We start from the raw sequence: 27,924 nt of genomic DNA, 5'->3' as shown, positions 1-27,924 counted from the left end.
ATCACAAAGTCAATATATTCAGAATGACAGATCATCATCATCAAATTAAACATCTTTTAAGTAGAACTGTATGGAGTCACCGTGCTAGGCAATGTGTATAAATTTCTGATAAAATTAAGTTTTTTAAAAATATTAATTTTTATGAAACTTTGGGCTTCGGGGGTTAGGAAAAATACAAAGAATTGGGTTATAGCAATCAGGAAGACCTGGTTTGAGGACTGCATTGTACCGAAACATATAGTTGAAGACAGATGGCAATATCTAAATCTTTAGTCTCTTTCCCCTTTTCAATTGAAGGTTCATTAATAAGGTTGAGGGTCTCTGTTACCTGGGAGGGGAGAAAAGGAGTATAAATGAGCTGCTCTTATTTTTGTTGTTAGGTAACAGTTACTTTTAGTTTCAGTTGTCTTCATTTCCAACGTTCATGTTCCACATTGCCAACAGCAAAGGCCCATTTTCCAAGATCCAGTAAAGCTGACTCAGATCCTTTACGTTAAAAACAAAAAACACTAAGCAAAGTAAAATAAGATGATGTGGTTAGTCTGTGGGGCTGTGCTGTGTTCATAAATAATTTCACATATGAAATTCATACTTATGATCCCTATGACTTTATTAAAGCTTTTAAAATTGGAATAGTTCAAACATGCCTCCAAATAGAATTGAGTAACTTTGAATCAGCTTCAGCAACTATCCATACATGGTCTTGATCAATTCTGTTTTATCTGTATGCTTCCTCCTCCTGCCATCCTTGCTGGTTGTTTTAAAGCAAATCTAGGTATCAGATAGTTATTATCTGTAAATATTTGAATATGTGTCTTTAAGTGACAGGGGATTAAAAAAACAACAGTCTTAACACCATTAGCACATTGAAAAAGTAGAAATGATTTCTTAATATTATCTAAATAATTAGTCAGTTTTCAGGTTTCTCTCTTACAGCTGGTTTGTTAGAATCAGGATTCAGTAGTGTTAGTTCTCATTCCATCATTCTTCCCCCTTGCTATTTATTGGTTGGAATAATAGATCATTTCCAGTAGAGTTTTTCATGTTTTAGATTTGGCTGCTTAATCATGATGTGTTGTTTAACATGTTTCTTTGTCTCCGCACCCCTCTTCCTCCCATATTTCTTAAACATTTGTAGTTAGATGTAGAGGCTTGATCACATTCAGGCGTGTGTGTGTGTGTGTGTGTGTGTGTGTGTGTGTGTAGGGTGGGATGACAAGAATATTTTGCAAGTGGTACTGTGTATTTCCTGTTGCATCACATCTTGAGATACACAATGTCGGGTTGCCTAAAATCGATGAGTGAGCTATACATTATAAAGTTCCTCAGTAGTCTTTCCCTCTGTTGATTTTTGAAGCCATTGATGATCATGGCCTACATCCATTTTGATTAGGGGTTACAGAATGGTGGCATTCTAATCCTATTAGTCCTTTTGCATTTATTAGCTGGAGTTCTTCTATAAAGAAGAAATCTCCCTCATCAGTTGTTTGAAGCATCGAAATACAATTCATGCAGGAAAGGCAGGATAATTTTTTTTTTTGCCTTTATCTATTATATCAGGTCCTTGAATAACATCATTTTGTTCAATGTCGTTTCATTTTATAACATTGATGAGATGCTATTGGAACTTAACTCTTGTTTATATAAATTAACGTATGGTAAAATTGATTTTGTTACACATCATTTTGAAGAACCTATTGATGATGTAAAGTGAAGATTTACTGTACTTTTTGAAGGCCTATCTTTTATATTGTATTATATTTACCCATTGTTAACAAATTAAATATGAAGTGCTTCTGTTTTGGACCCCATACTAGAAATAATAGAAAGTGCTAGTTATGAGATACCCGATATAATCCATATTATATGATGTAAATCAAGACATATATTACATGTATATTACACATACATTACATATGAAAATGCATATGCACAGACTCCATCAAGGTCAAAACTTGCTAAATGTTTATTAGCAAAATTATAAGATGTACTTTTGGATGATTATATTCTGATATTAATTTGGGGAAAATACATTTTAATTTTTTTCTTTATAGCTTTTGGACTTCTTGGATCAGCATCCCTTTTCATTTACTCCTCTAATTCAGAGATCACTGGAATTTTCTGTAACCTATGTATTTACAGAAGTTGGTGAAGGGGTTACATTTGAACGATTCATTGTCCAATGCATGAATCTTATTAAGATGATTGTCAAAAATTATGCTTATAAGCCATCCAAAAATTTTGAAGGTAATGCTTTCCTGGTTATTTTTTTCGTTCTCTTATTTTAATCGAAGTGTTGATTGCTACTTTTATGTACTTTTTAAAAAATTCATTTAGTTAAGTCTGATAAATAAAATGTTGCTGGGACGTGAAATAGAAATAAGGATTAAAGTCTTATCATGTGAATGCCACCTTTTAAAAACCATGCAATGCATTTAGTAAACTGTCTTTTGTAGCACAATAGATGATCAGCTGAAGCTTAAAGACTCTTAAGATTCAAGTACAATAATCACTGCAGCTCATATTGTTGTAGGCTGTGTTTTGTATAATGTAAAAGTTTTCTCTAAAGTTATATAAAGTGAGGTTACTTCTACACAGTTTAAATTGTTTGTTACATTATTTATGATTCAGCCATTTGCCATATGTATTAAGATGAGTGAGAAAGTCTGGTAGAAAAGAGAGAAACATATGTAAGTAAGTCACTTCAGTATGGTGTGATAATATAGCATGGTAATGGACAAACTATAGTGGTAAGAAAGAAGCAAGACTGATGAGTGTGTGGTATGAATAAAGAAATGAGTGTCTTTGATAATAAAAATGAAAATTTATATACCACTGTATCTTTTCCCCCAAGAATGTATCTTTAAATTTATTTGTATTACATAATTCAACTTAGGTAGAATGTTTGTATAATTAACTTGGAAATTTTATTTATCTAGATAGCAGCCCTGAAACCCTTGAAGCTCATAAGATTAAGATGGCGTTCTTCACATATCCCACTTTGACAGAGATATGTAGACGATTAGTCTCTCATTATTTTCTGTTAACTGAAGAAGAACTGACAATGTGGGAAGAAGACCCAGAAGGCTTTAGTAAGAATCAATTTTTCAGTTTTCACATGGCTATTCTCCCCCTTCCATAAATAGATATCATCTATTTGAATTATAGATATAATAGCATTGTATTTTAAATAACACCTGATCTGAGAATCTTGGTTTTTAAAAATTAATTTATCATCCTCTCTTTGTTGGTCATTAGAACAAACTGAGAAGTAGGAAATGAATGACTTATTCAAATACATAGAATTTTCTCCAGAAAGAGACCTTTTTAATATTTAGATGTTATTAGGTATATATCATGCAGTTTAAAACAAAAATATAAAATTAACGGCCTTTGTCTTTTATCAGGTTAGTTTCTACTTTGTGATTAATTTCATATTGTTTTTTATTTGTAGAAATTTTTACTTAGAAAGAAATATGGAGATGAAAACTTCTGAATTGCTGAATAGGTTACCTATTCATATTTTAATTTAAAATAACTTCATGGTTAAAATGTTTTTAACAGATCTTTTTATCTGTTTAAATTTTAGTAGTTGATAGAATAAATCTATCTGGGCTCTTGCTACAGAAAATCAAAAGAATCTTGTGCCTAATTCAGTACCTCTGTGTAAATAAAATACCTGTGTGTGAATTACTTTGACTGTGGTCAGACATAGGCTACAATTTAGCCTCTACTCATCTCTGGCTGGGGGCCTTTCTGTAGTTATATGCACATGTTTCCTAATATTTTAAGAATACCTGAAACATTTTGGAAGACTTACCTTCTTTTTTTATCATTTAAAAATAACGTTAGTTCATAAAAATTGCAGTACTACACTGTACAGTGTCTTTTTTTGTTTTTGCCTTTTCTCATAGCTTAAAATCTTGTTTCATGTTGCTTTCTATATGCATAATACATAATGTAACATAAAACATTGAATCCCCAGATTTTTAAAAGTCTCTGAAATATTTTACTTTAAATACAGGAAATTTATGGAAAATGTGACTAACCATTTTAACTTGTAGGGGCGATCGGTTAGCTCAGTTGATTAGAGCGTGGTGCTCGTAGCACCACGGTTACTGGTTTGATCCCTACATGGGCCACTGTGAGCTGCGCCCTCCTAAGAAATAAAAAACAACCCAATCATTTTAACTTGTAAACCACGATTATTGTATTGAAATGAAATGATTATCTGGATTGTTGTAGTGATAATGTATCAGGTGATATCAAGTACTCAGGAAGTGAGTGTATCAGGTAATATCAGGTACTCTGGAAGTGAGTAACAGTACTTTGAGCTTTTCTCCATATAGAATTTTTAATGAAAGTGAGAATGCTTATGGATGAAACACTTGATAGTTGACTATGATATACACAGATATGATCTGTAGTTTATGGTAATCTATGTAAGACCTTGTGTTTCCAAGAATTTGCTTTCAGTGTTATGTTTAAAACAATTCACAGAAATATTAGACTAATATTATTTAAAATCTTTGTTTTCCAAACTGAGATTTTGGAAACAACATTATTGAATTCCTGGAGAGCATTATTTGTCATATTTTTAATTGCAGCAGTGGAAGAAACAGGAGGAGATTCTTGGAAATACAGTTTGAGGGTAAGTACTGATTGAAAGAAAAATTGATAGGGAAAAGCTTAATGCTTCTGTAGCTCTCAGTCGAGAAATGATACTCTGTTCAAGATTCCAACTATTAAGTGAGACAGGTAGAAAACTATAATGGCAATAATCCATATTTGAGAGAAAAGTACTTAATAAAATTATCAACATTAATCTGAAAAATTATTTTTTGTTGTTAAGTTAGGAGTTTACAAACTGGGTTTTTCTTTATTTTGCAGTCAAATTGATTGGGAAGTAATTGTCATGGCAGAAATGGGAAAAGATCTTGAAAGTGAAAGCTACCTTTTTTTTGTCTAGAGTGATTTTTATTTCCTCCGAAGTATTTCAGTAATTATAAAGCTTCTGTTGATAACGTTATTTCTTTTACCATCTGGTGTGATTCTTAGAGACCAGCCCGTTGCTTTTTGTTATAAAATGCTTTTTAAATATACATGTATTAATATGGCCACAATTTGAAGATTTATCAAATGTGATATTTGAACTGTTCTTATTGTGAAGACTTGTGTTTACATAATTTGCCATTATTTTTCTAAAAATGTGTGTTAATGTTTTTAGTTTCATAAATTTACATAGGAAACGAGAGATTGTAAATCAGAGAAATTATTAGTGCTTTAAAATTTTTTTAAAAATTCACTGCTTTAATTTTTTTGAAACTGTCTCGAAATTTCAAACATTAGAAAGTAGAATAATATCATGAACCCTTCTGTATCCAAAACCTCACTTATCTGTTATCAACTCATGAATAGTCTTATTTTATATAAATACACCCTCCTCCTCAGTTAGATTATTTTGAAGCAAAAATCTGATTTGGCATATCATTTCATCTGTATATATTTCAGTATGTAATTTTATAAGATTCCTTTTAAACATAAAGCACAATACCTTCAACATTTAATTATAATTTTCTTTATATTATGAAACATCTGGTAATTTAGTTCTTAATTTTAAGAAACAAAATGAATCATTCTTTTAATGTAGGTAGCACTATGATTTCTGTTAGTGTTTGTGTTAAAAGAAATACTGCACTGTGTGATGAATTGATTCATGAGTTGCTAAATATAATTAATTGCTAAGAAAATATATAATTTTTACATGTTAATTCCTTGTCATTTAAAGTACTGAATCTATAAATGAATGTAGTTCCAGTTTGCTTTTTTAATTTAAAAAATTATTACTTAAAAATCTATATTATTTCCTCAATGTAGTTTTACATTTTTGAGAGCAAAATACCAAATTATTGAAATAGTGAAATACACTTACTGTATATTATGAACAAAATTGTTATAATTTGATTTTATTTCCCTCTCTGTTTACAAAAAATAGTAATCTACTTTAAAAAAGCAACAACATCAAGAATTGGAAACATTTTCAGAGTTTTAGATTTTTAAGAATGAGTATTCTTTGCTTTATTGTAGAATTAATCAGTGCACTATACCATTGTTTTCATTAGAAATTTGTGTTTTTCCCCTCTCCAGCCTTGCACTGAAGTACTATTTATAGATATATTCCATGAATATAACCAAACTCTTACTCCTGTACTTCTAGAAATGATGCAAACACTTCAAGGTGAGGTATATTTTGTGATACTTTGACTCTATTAATTAAGGTTCATTGAAAATAATTTGAGTACCTACTATGTACAGTGCCCTATTTCCTAGATCATGTAAAGATACAAATTTGAGAGACACCAAAGGTGTTCTTTTCTGAAGCTGTGGCCTTCAGGATAGAGAACAAGAATGTTTATAAAAGAAGGCCTTGAGACAGACCTTGTATGTAATAAATTTTGCTACTGTAAACACAATAGCCACATAAGCAGAATAGCAGGCAGTCAAGTATATTGTGTGGGGAAATAGTCCGTCTGTGGGAGCATGTTGTGGGAAGTAGTGGGAGAAAATGTTGAAGTAATAAATGTTAGTCTCAGAATGGTAGCTCTGGGAATGGAGAGAAGATACTGGATTTAAGAGAATGATGAAGTGAAATGTTTAGCACTTGGTCATTGTTGTTTGTACACAAAGAATTAATTCTTTAACTATAACAATGATTGATCATTTCTGACTTTTCTGCTGTACTATAAATTCCAGGGAAGGGCCAGTGATCACATTAGTTTTGTTCATATATTATTCCCAGTGCCTGCAGGCTCAGTAACCACTCTTTGATTGATTGACTTGTGGCAACCAATTGACTGTGCTGGCCAAGGGAAAGTGATCAAAGATGACCCTGAACTTGAGCGTCTTTTTTTTTTTTTTTTTTAATTGAGGAATATTGGGGAACAATGTGTTTCTCCAGGGCCCATCAGCTCCAAGTCAAGTTGTTACTTTCAATCTAGTTGTGGAGGGCGCAGCTCACTGGCCCATGTGGGAATAGAACCGGGGACCTTGGTGTTATGAGCACTGCCCTCTAACCAACTGAGCCAAAAGTCTGCCCTGGACCTTTAGTCTTAGTGACAGAGAAAGCAGTTATAGTTGTTGGAAATAGAGCTTTACTTTTGGAGTGTGTGTATGAGGAGCCTTGGGAGGAGAAAAGAGATTCAAGGACAGAACCTGAGACTCTCACCTTTAGGCATATTAGGAGGTGAAGACCCTGCAAAAAAGCCAGGTAGGAAACTATCCCAGAGGTAGTACGGGGGTGAAGAGAAGTATGGGGGTGAATCCTGGAGAAGAGCGTGTTGTCAGAAGTGCCCAGTGCTGTAAGAGGAAAGAAGGCAGTAGAATCTTCTGAGACAGTGAATTACTCAATAGGTTGGGGTAGGAATCACATTGTAAGGGATCAAGAACTGAGTAGGTGGTGATGTAAGGAAGTAACAGCAGGAGACTCTCCTGTAGAGAAGGAGATTGCTGATCTTATTTGCAGTTGTTAGAGGGTAGGTCACTTGTTAGGCTTTTTTCTCTCAAAAACCTAATAGAGAGATTTCCTGCGTAAATTATAAACCTAGGAGGGAAACTGAGCTATCAGTTAAGTTTTACTGTGGCAATTTTTGAAGATAAGTTGAGTGTTAATTGTGTTTTTATATGGAAATGAAAATACGTTTCATTTCTAATTTATAGTTGTTTACTAGTTTCTTAATTCAGGATTACCGATTCTTAAATTTGATGATATTTATACTGCTTAAGTTACCTTTTCTGCTGAGTTTCGAACATTATTTCTATTTTCTCCCATCCATTTATTTTTTTAAGCCACTGTAGGAAAGTGGATAAGCTATTTAAGTTACACTCTGATTAAGTTGCTGTATGTGGGTAAGATATTCCCTGATTTCAGAATTTGGTTTTCTTTCTAGTTCTGGAGCAATTTGCTTATTTAGGGCTGTACTTGTTCTAGCTTATTAGACTAGTGAGTTTAAGAATTTATATTTAATAGCAGAAAAGTGCTTTGATAAACTTGGTAGAAATCTTTTTATTTTAAGGAAATATACTTATTAGATAAACTGTTTTTCATGTCTTAACCATGGTATTTTTGGATAGCGATGCAAAGGCTACCAACTTTTTATTCTCAAGTTTCCATACTACATAATGGCTATCATTTTTCTCTTTGCACTTTTCATTTTGTTGTCACTTTTTATGTACTGTCATAGCCTGGCTCATTTTTCATGTTTGGAGCATCTTGTGTGAATTGCCTATTCATGTTCTTTCCTTTTTTTTCTGTTTTGGGATTCATATTTTTATTCTTTTAAGAATTTTATAATCAGTATATAATACAATAGTTAGCATTTTGGGGCATATATTTTTCTAGAATGTTGCTTGATATTTCATCTTTCAAATATGTTGTAATGATTTTTAAAATTATAATGTGGCTTTACATGTTGTACCTATGTTTTCTAATGCTGCTGATAACAAAACTTAGACTTTCCCTTTATACTTACATGTATATTTAGTTTCAAAATATATTGTGCTTAACTGAATCAAGAAACTAAAACATTGAGTGTAATTAAAATACTTATTAATAACTAATTTTATTTACTTTTACTGATACGATACTTATTTTTTCAGGGCCCACTAATGTGGAAGATATGAATGCACTATTAATCAAAGATGCTGGTATGTTAAACTAAAGTGATTTAGGGACATTTATTTCTTTAGTAGATGGTGTGTCTGTGTTGTGGTAGGTGATATTCTGGGAGAGTTAGGATAGGAGGTTACCTAAAATACAAGAACTATCTGGTGGGGGAGACAACCAGGTGAGCAGATGATTGTAACATAGTACCAAGTGATGAATGCTCAAGTAGGTTGCAATCAGGTAATACTGTGGAAAACCCCAAGGTGGCTTTGGCGTGCCTCGGGAAAGGCTCCTAAAGAAATATGAGTACACAAGGAAGTGGGAGTTAGCAAGGGGTTGGGGTCGTGTGGGAAGAAGGTTCCTGACAGAAGCAGGAGTACTTGTATGTACAAAAGCTTGAAGGGAAAATGAGCAAAGTTATGTTTTGAACTGGGACTATTTTGATTTAGGTGAAACATAGCGGGTAAGGGGTTTGGTGAGAGATGAGGCTGGAGAGAGGGTAAGTAGGGACCAGATCATAACTTAGTGCATCCATTTGGAAGCGGATGCTATTTTATAATTTGTCTTGTATGTTTTTAAATGAATGTAATTTTCTGTTTGAAAGCACTAAGGAGTATTTAGGAAAAACATAACGTAACTTAATGTTTCTAAAATGTCTGTTTAAGTAGTTTCCATCATTAAATATCTTAGATTTACCTTTATTAACACATTACATGTTTCAAAGTAGTCCCTAGAGCTTAGTTTCTTATATAAGGGCACTTAGCATTTGGCCCAGTATCTGAAATTAAAATTTTTTTCCCCTCAAATCTTCTTTAGTGTATAATGCTGTTGGATTAGCGGCTTATGAGCTGTTTGACAGTGTTGATTTTGATCAGTGGTTTAAAAACCAACTTCTTCCTGAATTACAAGTCGTTCACAATAGGCAAGTATAAAACTTTGTGTTTATTATACACTTATTTTACCATCGTGATTTTCTAATGAAGATAAGGCATTAAGATTGTTTAAAGTTAAAGAAAGTTCTAGTATGACTTAGCTGATAATGTCTAGTGTAGAAAGTAATAAGAGTTGTGAATCTTATGTAACTGAAAAATAAAACAGTTTGTTATTGTTTTAATTCAAATGTGAATTGTAATGTGTTGAAGTATTTGATGTTAGATAAGATAGTTTGTAGAGGAAAAGATATGAAATTTTATGCAAAGGTTAGAGAAGCTGAAAGTCTCTGAATTGTAAAGAAAATTTGTACAAAAGTAAGCTGTTGGAGATTAGCAGGGGTTAGGCCTGGTGTCAGAAGTAGCCTAAACAAAGGAACATTCTGGAAAGGATGGGATCACACAAAACATACTGCAAGTTTTTGGGGAGAGGATAGAGTAGGATGTAGAGACACCGTGGCAAAAAGTATTGGAATACACTTTAGGCCTGTATTGAAGTACCTAATGCAATAGTAAGATCTATGTGACATTTAGTAGAACTTTTGTCCATTATGCTTCATATGCATTTAAGTACTTGCCTAATTATTTCAATTTGGGGTACTAAATGAGTAAAATGGAAGGAAAAAGGTCTTTTAATAGTTTTTATGAATTTTTTCTTAGTTTAAAATTAGAGACTTCAAAAAATTCCAAGAGATATTTTTCTTGTTTTGAATTTTGCATTTCTGTTGATGTATTTCTGAAGATGTGGTACCTGTCAGAATGCCTAGCATATAGTCATAGATCAGTTAACATTTCCTGACTATATTAATGAATGGAGGACCATTCCTATATGGATCAGTTTGTATATATTTAGAGCCATAGAAATGTAGAGCTGGAGATGCGTTGAAAGTAATTTTGACCAGTAAGTAGCTATTTATTCTTTCAGTTCTTCAATTATTTATTCAGTCAACAAATATTTTCAGCACTTGGAATTTGCCATGTCCTGTAGAGCCAGTGCTGAGTAAGATGGACCGCAACTCTGCCCTCAGGGAGCTCTAGTGAGCCATTGATGGATAGAAAGCCGTCAGTAGGAGACAGACGTGCAGTTTGATTGTCTTTAAATCCTAGAGGCTATTTAGTCCATACCTGTGAGATCCAGTACAGTAGCTAGGACATATGGCTACTGAGCACTTGGAATTTTAATTAACTAAAAGTTAGAGTTGCATGTTGGCTTGCATTACATTCCTTTGGACAGAGCTGATCTGGATCAATGTTTCTCACACTTTACGGTGTATATGAATCACTGGTGATTTTGTTAAAATGCAGGTTCTGGTTTAGCTTATGGGTTGAGGTATAGTCAGATTGTGTGATTCTGTCGTGTTTCCAGGGTAATGATGCGGCTATTCCAGGGACCACACTTTGAGGAACAAACTGACCCCTAATTTTACTCTGTCCAGAAGTGACGGTGATCTTACGATTTGACCTTTCTGAGTTTCATTGTTTCTTTCTGGAATAGAATATTGAATGTGGTAATCTCAAAGATATCAGTCCAAAATTGATGTTTCTGTGGGTCCTTCATTAACTCTACAAAAGTCTTGTTTACTTCTACCTTTGTGACTTGTTCAAACAGGTCCTATCCCTTGGCTTGTTTTTAGTTTTCTGTCCAGCATACTGTTTATCTTAAAGGCCATTCAATCCCATCTCCCACTGTTCTCTTTCTGAAATCCTAGTATAGAGCTTTAAATTCTTTAATTCTTTTAGGTGTGCTGTGAACTTTTCCAGAGCAGAGGATACTTAACATTTTGCAACTTTGATGAGCAATTCTTTCTGTGGGCTTGATCATCTTATGAGATAGTAGTTCTCTAAAAAATTAGCTTTTTCTCTTTACACCCAGAAATGAGTACCTTGCCACTAAAATTTATATAATATCAAGAAGAGACTTTGTGGGTGGAATTCTATGACCCAATTGTTTATAGCTTTGTTGTTTTTCTCCTTGCCTAAAGAACTGGCAATTCCTTTAGCAAAGATGACCATAGAGAAAGAAATGTATGTACATGTTACTGCAAATGTTTTACAACTTTTAAAATATGAAGTATGATGTTTGATAATCTAAGTCACATTCTAGTAGTTGTAATTACTACTGGTTCGGCGCCTCTTAACAAAATTAGAGTGTTTAGCTGAAACCAGTGTAAATTTATGTATTTCCTGTAAGCATAGAAAGCTCTCACAATGTTCCAAAAATAATCTTTATGAGATTAACAGAATTGGAATTGGAAAATTGAATACATAAGCTCTTTTGTTATTATTTTTTGGGTCTCTCCAGCCTTAGGGTTTGGGACATTAGCTAACTGTGCCTGTTTGGATTAACTGTTTTTGCTTACTTGAGGAACAGAAGTGGACTTGTTTTTTATGTCCACCTCTAGGTTGTAGTTCTTTAATACAAAGTAATCAGGTTCACAATATATCTGCCTAAAAATTTTTAATTTTTTAGATCAGAACTTTATTGTTAGAATTTATACAGTGATCCATTTAGAAGTAGCTTTAAAACTTTTATATACAAATGTAGATTGCTTTCTTACTGCATTTTAGATTTAAGTGATAAAATATACTAAGTGAAATAGACTTGTTAAAATACTTTACATTTTATTTTCATGATTTTCCCTATTTAGGTACAAGCCATTGCGACGCAGGGTGATTTGGCTCATCGGTCAGTGGATTTCTGTGAAATTCAAGTCTGACTTAAGACCCATGTTATACGAGGCAATTTGTAACTTGCTTCAAGACCAAGACTTAGTGGTATGTTGCTTAAATGTCTTAAAAGAGTTATTTTAAGTTTAACCTATGTTAAACTTCAAGTTCAGAAACAGTTAATATCTTTCTTTAGAATAGAATTTCATAAATTTTATAATATCAGAGTCCACTGGGTGGAGTACATTTCTATCTCTGATGGTTGCATTGAAGTTTCACGTTAGTGTTTGATATAGGGGAATGTAAGATAAATTGAGTGAAATTTTTTTAGGTATTTGAAATATTGTAATTTTTTCCTCAGTGCTTAGCAATTTGACTTATTCGTATGAGATATCCAATTTTTATAAACTAAAACTTGATCTAGGCATAATGAATAAACATTTATAATATTTCAGTATTTGGAAACTTTTTTGTAATAAATGTTGGGAAATTTGATTAAGTTTAAGATAAGTGCTACTCCGAAATTTTTCACTTCTAAGCTTATGTCTGACTCATTTTTATCTTTAAAAAGAGGAGGCTTTTAATTGTTTACATTTTAAAAGTTAAGAATTATATCAAGAAAAGAGAAAAAAAATCAGTAACTAGTGGAACAAGGACCTATGTGCTCACCACCCAGTTTTCCGTATTATCATTGGAATAATTTTTCATATATATTTCAAATATTTTGTTTAAGAAATAAATCATTACAAATGGCAGTTGAAACTCTGTACATCTTTTCACTCTTATTCTGTTATGTTTTTGTTGAGTAAAGCTTTTTAATTTTAGTGCAGATTTACTGATTTCCTTTTTCTGTTCTTTTTGTTTCATGTTTAATACATCCATTTTCTTCACTCTTGGTCCTTCATTCTAGCTGAAATTTTGGAACATGATGTGAAGTAAGGTTCCACTTTAGTATTTTTTTTTCCTATGGAGGGCGCAGCTCACAGTGGCCCATGCGGGGATTGAACTGGCAACCTTGATGTTATTAGTACCACGCTCTAAGCAACTGAGCTAACTGGCCACCCCCTACTTTTTTATTTTTTTAAATAAGAAGAACAATGCTCTAATGTTTTATTGAAAAATCCATGAAAAAAAACATCTACTTGCCGCTCTCTGTCCCTCTTAGAATATATTTCTGAGCAGATGCGGTGCTTATGGCAAGTTTCAGCTTGAGAATGCTATTACAACAGTGTAAACAGAATGACTGAGATTTAGGTGAGAGGAACCTTCTTTTCCTAGGACCTCTGATGATTCTTTAACCAGAATATTATATATATATATATATATATATATATATATATATATATATATATATGTGTGTATATATACGTATATATAAATATACGTATATATATATATATATACACATATATACACACACACACATATATATATATATATATATATATATATATATATGGCATATGTATGGCTTCTTTGGGATGTAAGGCTTTGGAGCCAATTATATTTTTCAGTTTTGGAAATTATACGTAAATTTTTTAAAAAGACTTTACTTAGGTTATTTGTGCACCTTTCAATAAAACAAGTGGTAAGCTACTAAAAACTTAACATTCGAATACTCTTTCAACCTTGTGAGAGTCTATATAAAATGTAAATTGTGGTTCAAGCAGAAAATTTATAGTTTGGGAGTGGGCTGTGTTGGAGTTATTGCCTATCAAACAAAGAAGTGGCCATCTTCGTGGGCAGGTTGAGTGCCAACATAGCAATAGCGAATTTTCAAGATGGTAAGCCAGTTAATGGAGTTTACGAAGGGACTTTCAGTGGCATGTACATGACGGCAGTGAACCCTGAATGTACTGGGGAGGTACAACCGGGATCTGGGCAGAGGTATTTTACACAAGGTGCATTGGCAGTTGCCTGTCTTTCCACTGTTGTGCCTTTTAGGGGTCTCCCAGTTCTGTCAGTCTTTCTGTCTCACTGTTTTGATTTTGTTTTTCCATTTGCCCATCCTTTGTGTCTCCAAAACACTGCTACAAGTTGTTAACTCTGGGTTAGTCTATGTTTTCACAAAATGAATTCTGAATTCACTTGTATTCAGTGAATATAATTTCCAAAGGAAGTATCAAAAAAAAATCTGTGTTTGACATCAAAATATGAGGCTCTAAAACCAGGAAGAAAGGCAGCCTTAATTTAGTAAGTTTCCTATAGTCAGTTTTGGGTTTGTACTGCTATATCGAGTATCATCCATATTATGTGAAAATGAGCTTCAGAATTTTTTTTTCTTAAAAGGAGATGAATAAATTGAAGGTGCTTTTTATCCTTTTAGGAAACATATTTACATGTGTATTCCAACAGAAATACATCAAATTGTGTAACTGAGTGATCTTGGCTTTATTGCAGGATAGAGTAAAAAAGAAAACATAGCACTATAAGTAGTGCCAAGTGGTAATAGTGTCAATATGTAGATAATATTATATTAGTATCTCTTATGCCTAGCATGGAGTCAAGTCTTAGAAAATGTTTACTGGGAGCTAGGAAGAAAAAATTATGAGTTTATGAAGTCATTATTCTATTTCTCTTTAGCAGATTACTTCCTTTCAAGATATTTCTTTCTGGGCTGCCTTATTCCCGTTTTCCTGGTGTTCTCAGTCCCCGAGACAGTGTCGTTCTTTTTGACCCCAGCACCAAGCTCATTGCTCTAGTGTGTGAAATTGCCCTCACTGCCATGGGCAGGCTGTAGAAGTGGGCAGGCATTCGGCTTCTTCACATCTAGAATTCAAATCAGCTTACGCTGGGCACAAAGTGTATCAATACTCACCTTTGTAGCAGTTTTCTCTGGAAGTAGAGTTAATCTGTGGTTTCTTCTCGTTCATTTCTCTATTGCCCTCATGCTTTCTGGGATCCTTTGAACAGTTCTGAAACTTTGATGGCATTTGTTCACCACAGTATGGAATTAGCTTGGTATCTTTTCAGGAGTTTTCTGAGGTTTCAGCTGGAAGTATAGGGTAGACTCAACAGGCTGAGTTCATCGTCTGATTCCAATCTGGATACTTAGGGTTTCATTCTCCTTCAGAAGGTTTGGATGTATTCTGTGAAAACTCATGTTTAGAATCTTGTTAAGAGGAATTTTTTGTTTTGTTATTCTTCTTGCATTTATCAAGTGTTTATTCAACAATTAGTGTCGTAGGGATTGTGTTAGACTTTCTTTTACCAATCTGTCACATTCCCCAGCTCTTCATTCTATAAATTCAGGTTCTGATTTTTCCCCCCATTACTTATGAATCACTGTGAAATTTATTCTGTCTCTATGCAGTACTTATTTCTTTTATAGCTCAGGAAGTGCTAATTTTGTTCTTATTTTACTTGTCACATTTTAAATGCTCCTCTGTTGTCTTAAACTCTATGTGCTTTTTGTTTTCCTGTATGATTTTGCTTCCTATTCTTGCAGTTAAACTAGAGTCAGACAAGTCATCTCAATTCATTTCATCATCTTCTCTGCATGTAATACTGTACTGACTTCCCTTTGTTAGGAGGGAAAACACAGTTTTCATTCAAGTGTCTCTTTTGTTCCTTATACTTATTTGTGTAAATGTCATGGTTATGGGTTAAGTATGTCTCTGGACCTTTTTCCCCTCATCCTTTTGTGGAGGAAAATTAAGAGAGATTTAAGGGTTGGTGTGCTGGCAATATGATTTTCTTTTGGGGGCTTTCATATCCTGGCATTTATGAATTAAATTCTTAACACAGTGCCAGTTGTATGCTCACATAGTACTAAGTGCTGAAAATGGAAAGATGACATTTGTCCATGTCCTCAAGGGGATTATCGTGTCTTGAAACTTTTCATGTTAGGCATATTTGTTAATAATTATTTAATATCTGGGTGTTGTTTTCTCCCCTCCTTGATTGTAAGCTCTCTGAGGGCAAGGACGGAGGTGTGTCTTACAATGCCCTGGAAGGGATAATTACTTACTGAATATATTTTTTTATGTTAATGTTGTTTATTTATTTTTAAATTTTTAAAATTAAATTATTGGGGTAATATTGGTTAGTAAAACTATATAGGTTTCAAGTGTACATTTCTATAATACATTATCTATATATTGCATTGTGTGTTCACCACCTAGAATCAGTTCTCCTTTCATCACTATATATTTGATCCCATTTACTCCCCTACCCCCTTAACTCTGGTAACCACTAAACTTTTGTCTGTGTCTATGAGTTTTTGTTTCTCTTTGTCTTGTTTCTTTGTTGCTTTTAGTTTTATATCCCACATATGAGTGAAGTCATATGGTTCTGAACTTTTTCTGTCTGACTTATTTCACTTAGCATAATAATCTTGAGATCCATCCATGTTGTTGCAAATGGCACTATTTCATCTTGTTTTGTGGCAGAATAGTTAGTATTCCATTGTTTATATGTACCACATCTTTATCCAATCATCTATCAAAGGACGCTTTGGTTGTTTCCATAGCTTGGTCACCCTAAATAATGCTGCAGTGAACATTGGAGCACATATATCTTTATGGATAAATGTTTTCAGATTTTTGTGGTAGATATCCAGGAGAGGGATTGCTGGGTCACATGTTAATTCAATTCTTAATTTTTTTGAGGACCCTCCATACCTTTTTCCATAGTGGCTGTACCAATTTACATTCTCACCAACAGTGTATGAGGGTCTTTTTATTGAATATTTTTAATCACATGATTATGCCGTCTTTTGTTTAGGTCATTTCATAGTAGAACACTTGACATAGTGCTTTGCATGTATTAGATAATATGCAAATTTGTTAAATCATTTAAAATCTGGAAATATTTACATTACTTTTAGAGAATGAATAAAAAGAAAAGGCAGGTAAGAAAGTATCTGTACTCTAGGGTCTTGGAATCTATGGATTTGGCAGTAGAGTACCTAACATTTGGTGAGCATGCCTAATCAGCATTTCAAGACCTCAGAATGCCCTGTAAAATGATTAAAACTGTTTTATTGTGAAATATGGCTGTAAAGAAAGAACCAGTTGTTGTTACAAGTGTGGAAAGTGTAGCATCTAAGTAAGTAAGGGCTCTTAGCTAGGAAACAGAAGTTTTAAATATATAATTTTGCAGAGTAGAATATAGAATTGAGTCATGGTTTGAGTTCATGTTACTTCATATGGAAACTATGAGTGTGTCAGCTTGCGCCAATGTAGCTGATCCACTCACGGTAAAACTTGAAAGAAAGTAAGGAGATTATGCGGTCAGAATGTGGTTTTCCCAGGTAACATGCTGATATACAAAGCAAATATGATTTAGAAAGGTCAAGAGCTTGTGAAAACCTTTCTGTATTAACTTGGGGATTTAGAAAATCTAAGAATATATCTTATAATATTTCAAGGATTTCCTGTAATAGAGGTTAGAGATGGGAATTTGTGTTGTTTCTCTTTCTCCCTCTTTTCTCCCCTCACTCTTCACTTACTCATCTTTCAGCTTCCCCAACCCCACCCTGTTTTCCTGCTTCTCCTCTCCGCTTCTCAACCTTCCCTTTCCCTTTGGCATCACCTTCACACATTCTCCACACACTTACCGCAAACTGTTTTTCTTCCTGGAAGCACCCACTGGATTAAAGACTCCTTAAGCAAATTACAGGAAACTGAGAAGGGTGGGAATAGGCGCTACTTTACTTTTTCTAGCCCTTGATAAATAAGGAAAGTGTGCTTTTGTTTCTACATGTTAATATACTTTGTGATTTTAATATTAACAAAAAGATAGAGTTATTTGAAATTAGTTTTTTATCATTTGGTATTAATGATATTTAGTAGTTCTAGAATGGTTCAAAATTCATGATATACTTTCTTTTAGGTCCGTATTGAAACAGCTACAACTCTGAAGTTAAATATCCTTAAAACAATTTTAAAATACTTCATTGTGAAGAATTTTATCACTTTAAAAAAACTGTTAATTATTTTGTTAAATCAATTTATGAGATAGTTTAAAATATAATTTTTGATTGGTTTATTATATCTGGTTTTTATATATATTTTATCTTGATAAATCTCATATATTCTCAGTATTCCTTAACTAATCTTCACCTGTTGATGATTTTGAGTTTAGAACGGATCAGTTTCTACCGGTAAGAATATTCATTTCTAGGTTTTATAACGATTTCTGCTTAAGTCTTTTGAATATTAAGTGTTATTTTATAGCTGAAATTACATATATGTTATTGATTAAAGCAGAATTTAAAATTAGATTATTGTGGAAATAATTATTTTTATTGGTAGCTTTTATTTGAATCAGTTCGCTTTTATTCTGCTTGGTTTTGTTTAGCTATCTTGTCATCTATTTTGGAGTTGGCTGCTAAACTTTTTGTTTTGTCACGGTTATAAAATATGTGTGTCTGTTACTTTTACTTCTTAGATTATCCCCCCCGCTGTTTGTGTATGTATGTCTACATACACACTAGACTGCAAATTACTTGAAAAACAGAATACCAAGTTGTACTCATCTTTTTATTCTTTACTCAACTCCCAGCACCTAGCATGGTGTTTTAACATAATTGGTATTCAGTAAGCACTTGTTAAATATATCAGTAACATTGGAGCAGTAGTGTTTATTCTTAAGAGGAGTAGGCAAGAAGAAAGTTATATGATAAAAATATGTATATATTTCTTGCGGGGAAACTTGTAGAGCAGAAATTTTCTTTAATAAAAGAATCACTAGATATTTTTGGATGAGAAAAATATGTTTTAGAAGTCTGTATAAGAATGAACCAAATATCTGAAAGAACAAGTACTTATTTTATGTATCTGGCATCCTGTGATTTGTTAATTCCTGTAATGATTTTTATAATGTGGGAGTTAATCACCAGACATAGATGATTTGTTTTCGATTTCCAAATAAGATATATTCTGTCATTGTTAGAGTTACAAGTTCATGCAGCATATGTTAAGGGCCACATCAGACAGCTTGTATGAGAGTGCAGTAATTGGTATTCCTCTTGCTTTGACGAGTAGACCTTGTGCAACAGCAGGCATATATGGATGAGCAATCACAGGGCACTGTTAATAATTAAGCAGTAAAAAATTTAAACACAGAAAGTTTAGACATAATTTTATTCTGAAAACATTGTGAATGAGTTAAATTCTAAAGTGGACACATTTAGCAGCAGTAAAGAAAAAAATCAGTGTCCTAAATATTGGCAACTGGAACAATTTGTAGTTATTTAGGTCATGCTAAGGTTTTGTCTTTTATTCATTGCTGTGACATTGTGATTTAATTGTATTTCTTTTCTGTCTATATGTAAAGGTCTTACATTTCTATTTTGAACCTTTTTTTTTTCCTTTTGACCTGCAGTATTTGGAAACCATGTTCACACTACTTTTTCAGTTACTGCAGCAAGTTACAGAATGTGACACAAAGATGCATGTTTTACATGTCCTTTCTTGTGTGATTGAAAGAGTCAACATGCAGGTAATTTTGATTTAAATCATGAAAATAAATGTCAGGAAAGTAAGTAGAATATATGTACAGTTCATTAATATCTTTGCTTTTTATACGTTGTTTGAAAGTTAGAACATTCATTAAAATGCTTCTAACTCATAGATTGTGGTATCAGTTATGTGTTATTCAAAATCTGACATTTTTATAAATGTTTTTTAAAAACGACTTAAGAAATTTAAAATTTAAAAATTGGGTCAGCAGTTAGAGGGGTTTAGAAAGTAGAATTTTATTTCTCTTATCAGACTCAGTTTATACTTAATAATACTTTTTAAAATTCATTGTGTTTGAGGGCTTAGCCACAAGTCTGTCAGCAAATGCAAGTATTCTCAGAAGTCTGTTATTTTTACCTCAAAAATTAAGTATTTGATTTAGCCCACATTATATCCATGTTTGGTTTAATGTAAAAGTGACATGTGACGTTCTTAACACTTAAATTATTATTTAACTGTCAAATTATTCAGCTTCCCCTGTTACTCCTAATCTTTGTGGAAAGTTGATAGTCTTGGAAACCACACTATAATTATCCTGTAATTTCTTATACCCTATTGCACCACTGCATATTCTTGTTTGAAAGCACCAAGTAAATCTGTGAGGTACTAAGGAAGGATAACTTGAGGTGGAGTTCACAGAGTTGGAGTTGACTTCTGGATCTATTAGTGAATTCTGACACCTTAAACCTGTTTATTAATTCTAAAGCAGTTGATGACAGTTGCTCTCAATTATTGAATGACAACTTATCAACTTCTGTGCCAAGTGATTTGCATATATTTCTCATTCAATCCTCACAGAGACCTTTGGGTAGGGGGTTAGAACTTATCTCTTAATAGTTTAAGGAACTAAGAGACTTTAAGGAACTTGTCAAAATTCAGTCCAATGTCTGGACTGAATTATTTAAACCAATAGACTGAGTTATTTAAACCAATGTCTACAATGTCAGTCAGGTATCTTAGTGGCATTGCCCGTAATCAGACTGAACATTATGCAACCCACTGGCAGTTTTTGAGTCACTGTTAATCATTTTGAGCCAATGTGGATCCTGGTGTCTAAAAGTAGTAATGTCTTAATAATTTTCTTAGCACTTGGAGTTCTCATTACTTTATTACATTATTTTACTTTGGTATTGGTTTACAAATGTTATTGAGAGAGTTTCATCATTGAAACCGTGTTTTAAACTCATTTCAAGCCCCTGTCTGCTGTTTAGCTTGGACAAGGTGTTTCTGTTTGTTTTTCTTAATTTTTAAAAAATTGAAATTTAATTAAAAAAACTTATTTAATTTTCATTTTTTTATTTTTAAATTTATTTTCCAGTCAGAGTTGACATGTATTAGGTTCCAGTGTACAACACAGTGGTTAGACATTTATATATCTTATGAAGTGATTACCCCAATAAGTCTAGTAGCTTGGGCAAGGTGTTTAACCTTGTGTCCTCATGTATAAAATGCTAACGATAATCCTGACCTTACGTAACTCATGAGCGTGAAATGATTACAACTGTCCAATATGCTTTAGATCACTATACAATTGCAATAAATTATTGTTTGCTTAAAAAATTGATTATAGAAACAAGGTTTGGTCATTTTTATAACCTTATTTAGATACCATCTGACTAATAGAACTTTTTAAAAGATTTTTTTTTTGTAGAAATGAAATTTCTTACCTGCATCTCCCAAACCTCTAACTAAACCTTTTCCTCCAAAAGTTTGAAATTTGTTTTGCTTAGTAAATTCACAATGCTTTTGTTTCTATCCATACTCATCTTTCAGAACACAAATAGCTAAAGCTGCTCAGATGCCTATATCATCAGTAAATAACAATAAGATATAGTTAACAGTACTACTTTTGTTTTAGGAAATGGGTACAAAAAATGTTTCTAGTAGTCTAATTCTTTAACTTTTTCTTAGTTTAACCTTTGAACACCACCACCGTCTTTCAGATACTAAATTTGATTTTTGACAATTAGGTTGCACACATTTTGAGCCATCTTACAACAGTGTCTTCTGCACAGAATAGTTTAATTTTGAAGTTTCAGTGAAGTCACCATTTTTGTACCATAGTGTGTAATTATTTGAAGATCATATTTCTTCTACTTTTTGAAAAAGTAGTTGAAAATCTTAAATTATTCCAGTGCAAGGATCCCATAAGTACATAGTCAGAAAAAATATGTAATTATCACATGTAATGTTAGGCATACAGTCTTTCAACTTACACATTTCTGATGGAAAAGAAGAAAATTAAAGGGCCTGTGTGAAATATTAAATATTCTGTTGAAAATGTTATCTAAAAGATGAGGTGTTATTAGGAGCTTGTTTTTTTAAAACCCCCTGTGGATTTACCCTTGTTAAAACATTTGTTAGGCTGTCACATATTTAATTTTCATGTTTTCAGTAATGTATTATGAATGAAAGTGGGTATCTCCCAATAAGTGATAAACTAACTAATAATTCTGGTAGTACTCCCACCCAAATCATGATTTTTTTTTTTTTTAAATAGAGATGCCAAAAGATGAGTTAATGTAGAATACTTTTTTATCTCAATTGTGTTATGTTGAATATTCAGTTGCTATTATAGGATTATTATTTAAACCAATGTCTACAAAACATTCTTAAATCCATGTGTTTTTTTAAATGTTACACAAATACTTGATTTTGCCCTCCCAGAAAAATTGCAGTATATCTTTCACCTAGTTTCATCAGTTATGAACATTTTACCACGCTTGCTCTTCTTTCTTAACAAATGTGCATATACAGATTTAAAAAAAAAAATTAAACCATTTGAATTTTAGGTGCAAACATCATGACACTTCACTCCAAAATAGTAGACCTCTCCATCTTAAGCAAAATCATGATTAGACTCGGGATTTAACATTGACTCAGTACTGTTGTCTAATACGATCAAGTCCATATTCAGATTTCCTCAGTTGACCCAATAATATACTTTTTAACCTCTGTCATCCTAACCTTAGGGAATGTGTTTGACTCTCATGTGATCATCCCTCTGCTTTTTAGCCCCCAGCCCTTTTATGGTCTTTTACAATGGTGACTCTATAGGTGATTACTGAAATAGTTGTTTTGAAGCACTAATTTCAATTTAGAACATCATATATTCTAATGAACAGCTAAGATTGGGATATAAATATTTTATGACTTTCAAATATAGCTAGGTACTTTGGTTTTATTACCTATTCTATAATTTATATACTTACTTTCTGTCATTCCTTGGAAAGTATTCTATTTGTTCAAAACCACAACTGGTGTATTTTCATTATCAGTACAATATGCTCTTATATGCTGTTTTTAGTGGAGTATGAACAAGTTAGGTATTTTGAAACCTGTGTTTACATATGAATTGGTCTGCTTTTATAAGCTAATTGGAGTTATCTTTAAGATAGATCACTTAGCAAAATTAAATGCGCAACAGATATTACCTATTATAATAGTTTAGTTCAAACTTTGAAAATATGGTAATTTATTATAAGTAAAGAGTCTCTTGATATTTATTCAGTTTTGTCTCACTGAAATATTTGGACAAATGTTTGCCTTCCTATCTTTCTGTACGTCGCTCCCCCCTCTCCCAGGGAGTGGGGTAAATCCTACCTTTGTGCTGCTCCCCTTTTAGTGTATGCTGTTTTATAAACAGAATAAAGTCTCACTCTTTCAATTTTTAATTTTAATTCATGGGATGAAGTAGATAGTACTGAAGCTGTGACAGTAATATTTCTGTTTTATCACGAGGGGTAATCATTAGAGCAATTGCAAATACTGCAACCGTAATCCTCGAGCTGGAGCATTGTCTAGCTTCTGTGTAGATCCATGTTATTTTCTAAGAAACTCATTGTCTGGCTGTGCTGTGCTTCAGGGTATATTTTTAAAACTGGTTAGCTTAATCCATAGTGAGCTTAACAATTTTATCCTTTGAAAAGGATTTCCTTCTCCTGTGTTTCCACTGTACCTCATGTATACCTTCACCATTGCACTTACCCTTGCTCATTGTAAAAGGTTGTATGGTCTCCCTTCTATCCTTTTCTTTACGGTACTTTGTGCTCAGGGCCTGATACTTACTTGGCAGATGCCATCAGATAATTGTTGAATGAATGAGAAAATACTGACTTTTTTAAACAGTTATTTCCAGTTAGGTAAGCCGTTTTATTAAAAAAAAGAACCAGGATATAACAGTATTTTCTATTAAACTCTAAAGAAATAACTGGCCTCAATATGTTATTTTATATTCCTACATTTTATTTCATGCAATAAATTTGGTACTTGTTTAAAATTGTTTAAAAATATTTACCACAGAGCTTTGTGTCTTTATATGATGTCTGATTTATCTTTTAAAGGCTATATGCTAGTGCTCGCTTTGGCAGCACATATACTAAAGGATATATGCTTAATATATACCTCTAGTAAATATTAAATATTTGTTGTCTGGGGCTTAATAGGTCTGTCAGTGTTTCTTGAAGTAAGTCGCTTTCTTTCCTAATACAGTTCTTTTGCTTCCCCTACTTTTGTTGTGATAGATACGACCATATGTAGGATGTTTGGTGCAATATTTGCCTCTTCTTTGGAAGCAGAGTGAAGAACACAATATGTTGAGATGTGCTATTCTGACAACGCTTATTCATCTTGTTCAGGTAAGTTACTTCTCCACAGTTTTTTAGTTTAGTATTTTCTTTCTTTAAAATTTTTCGTTGTTTTTATGTTGTTTATGTTAATGGTAGTGAAAGGCCTCACATTTTATGTTTCATGTGTGAACTAAAACTGTTTAAAGATGATTTCTACTTTTTAAAGATGATTTCTATCCTTAGATGTAGTGGTCTCCAGTGATGGTAGACTCATAATTAGTGCAGTTCATTTTACCTTGCGGGCAGTTTTCTTGGTATTCAGGATTTTTCTGCATAAACTTATTCTTCATTTTCATTCTTTTTCCTTGATTTAAAATTAAAAACTTCCCTTTCAGAAAAACAGGTGAGTTGCTTTTGAGGGGAGGAGTGAATTTCGTTTTAGACATCTTGACATTGAGGTGCTGGGGTGTACAATAGGTAGAGAGGAACCTAAACTTCAAAGAGAACGGGACTGTAGTTCTCATTTGAACTCTTAAAGTGAGTTATAGTCTGATAGTGAGTCTGTAGAGAGGGAAGCGCTTAATGCCAAGACTTAGAATATCTGGGTAAGGGATGCTCAAGTAATTTTTACTGCCCTGGCTCCAAAGTTTGATAGATTTTCCAATGGGGAGAGCTCTCTCTAAATTAAGAATTACTGCTTTACATGTTCTAATACTTTTTTTTTTTTTGTAATCCTTTCTAGTATTAGTTAAAAAGAAAACCTTTCTCAGGCACCCTGACACTTTTTTGAAACAAACTCATTTTTTCAGTAAATATCTATGGATGAGCTTTACAGTTACAAATTTTTGTCTAAGGAAGTTTTAGATAGATGACTAGTGATACAACATTTTTAAAAATGTACTTTCTCTTTAATACGTGTCTGGCCTAGCATGTCTTCCTGTGTATCCTTTAATTCTTGTGATTATTCTGAAAGGTCTTTTATAGATGAGGATACAAAAGGTAATTGAGCGACTAGACCGAGATAGCTCTTATAAGTAACAGAACAAAGAGTGACCCCCACATCTTTTGCATTTTGTGTCTTTAAACTCAATTTGAAAGTTTTTTAAGGGAGGTGTGAAAAAACCCAGCTTCTCTGTCTCTTCAGGCAGTGTTGCCTCAGGAAAACTTGGGAGGCCAGAGCAACCTGCCTGGAATGGTTGGAGTATCTAGGGCCTTTTCCTTTCATCACGACACTTAAGTACCCTGTATATTTGTATAGGCAAAGGGTACAAGGTTCCAGCCAAATAATAATCTGTACCTCTTGGGAGAAAGCATGTAATGTTTAATATTAAAATTGACACTGTAGCTTAAAATAAGTCTTTGAACATTTAAGAAGATTGTACTAAGAGTTACTGGTAAGTTTCTTTTCATGGAAAAAACTGCCATCTTACGACTTTTAAAATTTAACAGGCATTTAATAGTGTAAATTTTTATTTTTTTTTAGTTCTGGGATCCAAGACCCTAGGCCCTGACTGGGGTAGGTAGTAATGGCTGAAAATAAACTTTCTCGTCTGCAATAGTTGGCTTTAGTGGAAGTAGGCATTCATTCATAAAATAAACTGCAATATGCAATATGTGGTACTCAGCACTGGGACACAGAAATGAGTAGAGCAAGCTCTTTGTGAATGTGGCTGTCGAGAGAAAGACCATCAGTTAGTTAAGTGCAGTGGGGGCACATGGTGGGTTACTTATCTCACATTTGAGGGTGAGGTGGACCATCAGGAAGGCTTCCTGACAGGTGGTACCCAAATAGTGTTGGTGTTAAATAGTGTTAAACAGAAGGTATTAATGAGATGATGGTTCAGGGATGAGGGTGGTAAGGATATTTTAAACAAATTGGCCAGCCTGTGTAAAGCCCCATAGGCATGAAAGAATGTGGTACTTTTCGTTTCTTCTTTATAGGTTTGTGTATTGATCAATTTTACATGTTAGATAAGTGAAGGAGTCAGTTCTTGAAGACTTTTTATGGGACGTAGCAGTATCTCCATTTCCTGTTTGGTGGAAGAATGCACTTTCAACATTTTAACCCTGTCTCTTAGGCTTTTTATCTCTCTAGCTCTAAGTAACATACTTACACTGTTCATCCTTTATTTAAACATTGTAGGCTTTCTCTCTTGACTGCCCTCTACAGAGGATGAAGATTTACTTTCTTTCTTTCATTCCCTCCTATGTGACTACTATTCCCCCATCCTACCACTATAGTTATATTGTAATTTAAGTTAGGTCACTGTTTAGTGGTTTTATATGTGTGACTATACAAAGGCTATTGAAGGCATATATCATTGCCTTCAATATTGTGATTTATTTTCTTTCTTGTACAACCATTCTCCTAATCTCCAGTCCTGTATTAGTAATTTCATTTGCTTAGTTTATAAGTTTTCTATTACTGTGTAGCACATTACCATAAACTTAGTGGCTTAAAACAACATCCATTTATTAACTAGTAGTTCTATAGGTCAGAGGTCTGGCATACCATGTCTACACTCTTTGATAGGGTCTGACAGGCTAAAATTGAGCTGTCTGCCAGGCTAAGTTCTCTTTTGTAGGCTTTGGGGAAGAATCTCTTACACACTCAGCCAATTGGCAGAATTCAGTTTCTTGATCTGTAGTATTGGGGTCCCAGATTACTTGCTGACTGTCAGCTAGGGCCCATCTCAGTCCCTAGAGTCCAACCACTTTACTTGAGCACTTCTCACATGTCAAATCCCCCAAGAGTTTGAGTCTCTGACTTTTCCTTATGCAACTAGACAGAAAAAACTCTTTTAAAGGGCTCATGTGGTTAGGTTAGGCCTATCTGGATAATATTATTATCTTAAGGTCACTTGGTTTGGGACCTTAATCACATCTGTAAGATTCCTTCACAGTAATATCTAGATTAGTGTTTGATTGAATAACTGGGGAATGGTGTGTGTGCACTGGGGTCAAGAATGGTTGGTGGTCATCTTAGAATTCTACTTACTACATTTAGTTTTCTATGTAATTGAATCCATACTCTTCACCTGTTATCTAAACATTCCCTCAATATGTTCAGACATATAAGGTGTTTTGTTATTTTCATAATCTTGAAATCTGGGACATTCTTATGTGATTTAGTCTGAACTGGTTTTACCCTATGCTTGTGCACAGCTGTTAGAACTGGATCCCTTTTCACTGTCATCAAAAGGATTCTTGCCTATCTTTTCTGTGGGATACCTGTTTTCTCTACCTGTGTTCTTTTTCCTTGTTTTACCTCTTCTTTCTGATGGAGCCCATAAATGTCAGTGGCATTCTGCAAAAGGTTCACAGGAGGTAAATTTTTTTGATATTTTTATATGCGTGAAAATGTGTTTATTCTGTAGTAGTATAACTGGGTATAAAATTCTAGATTTTTTTCCTCAGAATTCTAGAGGCATTTTTTTCCCTTTGTCTTCTAGCTTTTACAGTTGCTCTTGGGAACCCCTAGCCATTTTATTTTAATTGCTGATTCTTGAATGTGTCATCTCTTCTTTCCCTTTTTGATAACTTGTATGATTTTCTCTGTGTTTTTCATTTCAATTTCATGATGATGTTGGTGTATTTTTATTCCAATGTTCTGGACACTTGGTGGACATTTC

At 33.2% G+C, this 27,924-nt stretch overlaps 1 protein-coding gene across 3 annotated transcripts in view; it reads left to right on the top strand.

The window, feature by feature from the left end:
* The window catches only part of IPO11 (importin 11), a 157,878-nt gene that overhangs the window by 42,048 nt on the left and 87,906 nt on the right, over window positions 1-27,924 (top strand). For all 3 annotated transcript variants that reach the window (XM_019743722.2, XM_074328906.1, XM_019743732.2), the window contains exons 10-20: window positions 2,055-2,247; window positions 2,940-3,092; window positions 4,608-4,651; window positions 6,148-6,238; window positions 8,656-8,703; window positions 9,479-9,584; window positions 12,240-12,366; window positions 18,094-18,127; window positions 18,324-18,364; window positions 19,588-19,704; window positions 24,248-24,361. In XM_019743722.2, coding sequence (XP_019599281.1) covers window positions 2,055-2,247; window positions 2,940-3,092; window positions 4,608-4,651; window positions 6,148-6,238; window positions 8,656-8,703; window positions 9,479-9,584; window positions 12,240-12,366; window positions 18,094-18,127; window positions 18,324-18,364; window positions 19,588-19,704; window positions 24,248-24,361 — 1,068 coding nt within the window. The remainder of the gene's footprint in view (window positions 1-2,054; window positions 2,248-2,939; window positions 3,093-4,607; window positions 4,652-6,147; window positions 6,239-8,655; window positions 8,704-9,478; window positions 9,585-12,239; window positions 12,367-18,093; window positions 18,128-18,323; window positions 18,365-19,587; window positions 19,705-24,247; window positions 24,362-27,924) is intronic.

The sequence above is a fragment of the Rhinolophus sinicus genome, linkage group LG03 (assembly GCF_036562045.2).
Source record: "Rhinolophus sinicus isolate RSC01 linkage group LG03, ASM3656204v1, whole genome shotgun sequence".
In the NCBI taxonomy this organism is placed as follows: Eukaryota; Metazoa; Chordata; class Mammalia; order Chiroptera; family Rhinolophidae; genus Rhinolophus; species Rhinolophus sinicus.
The sequence above is the reverse complement of the archived record's forward strand: the minus strand, read 5'-3'. Positions and strand labels throughout refer to the sequence as shown.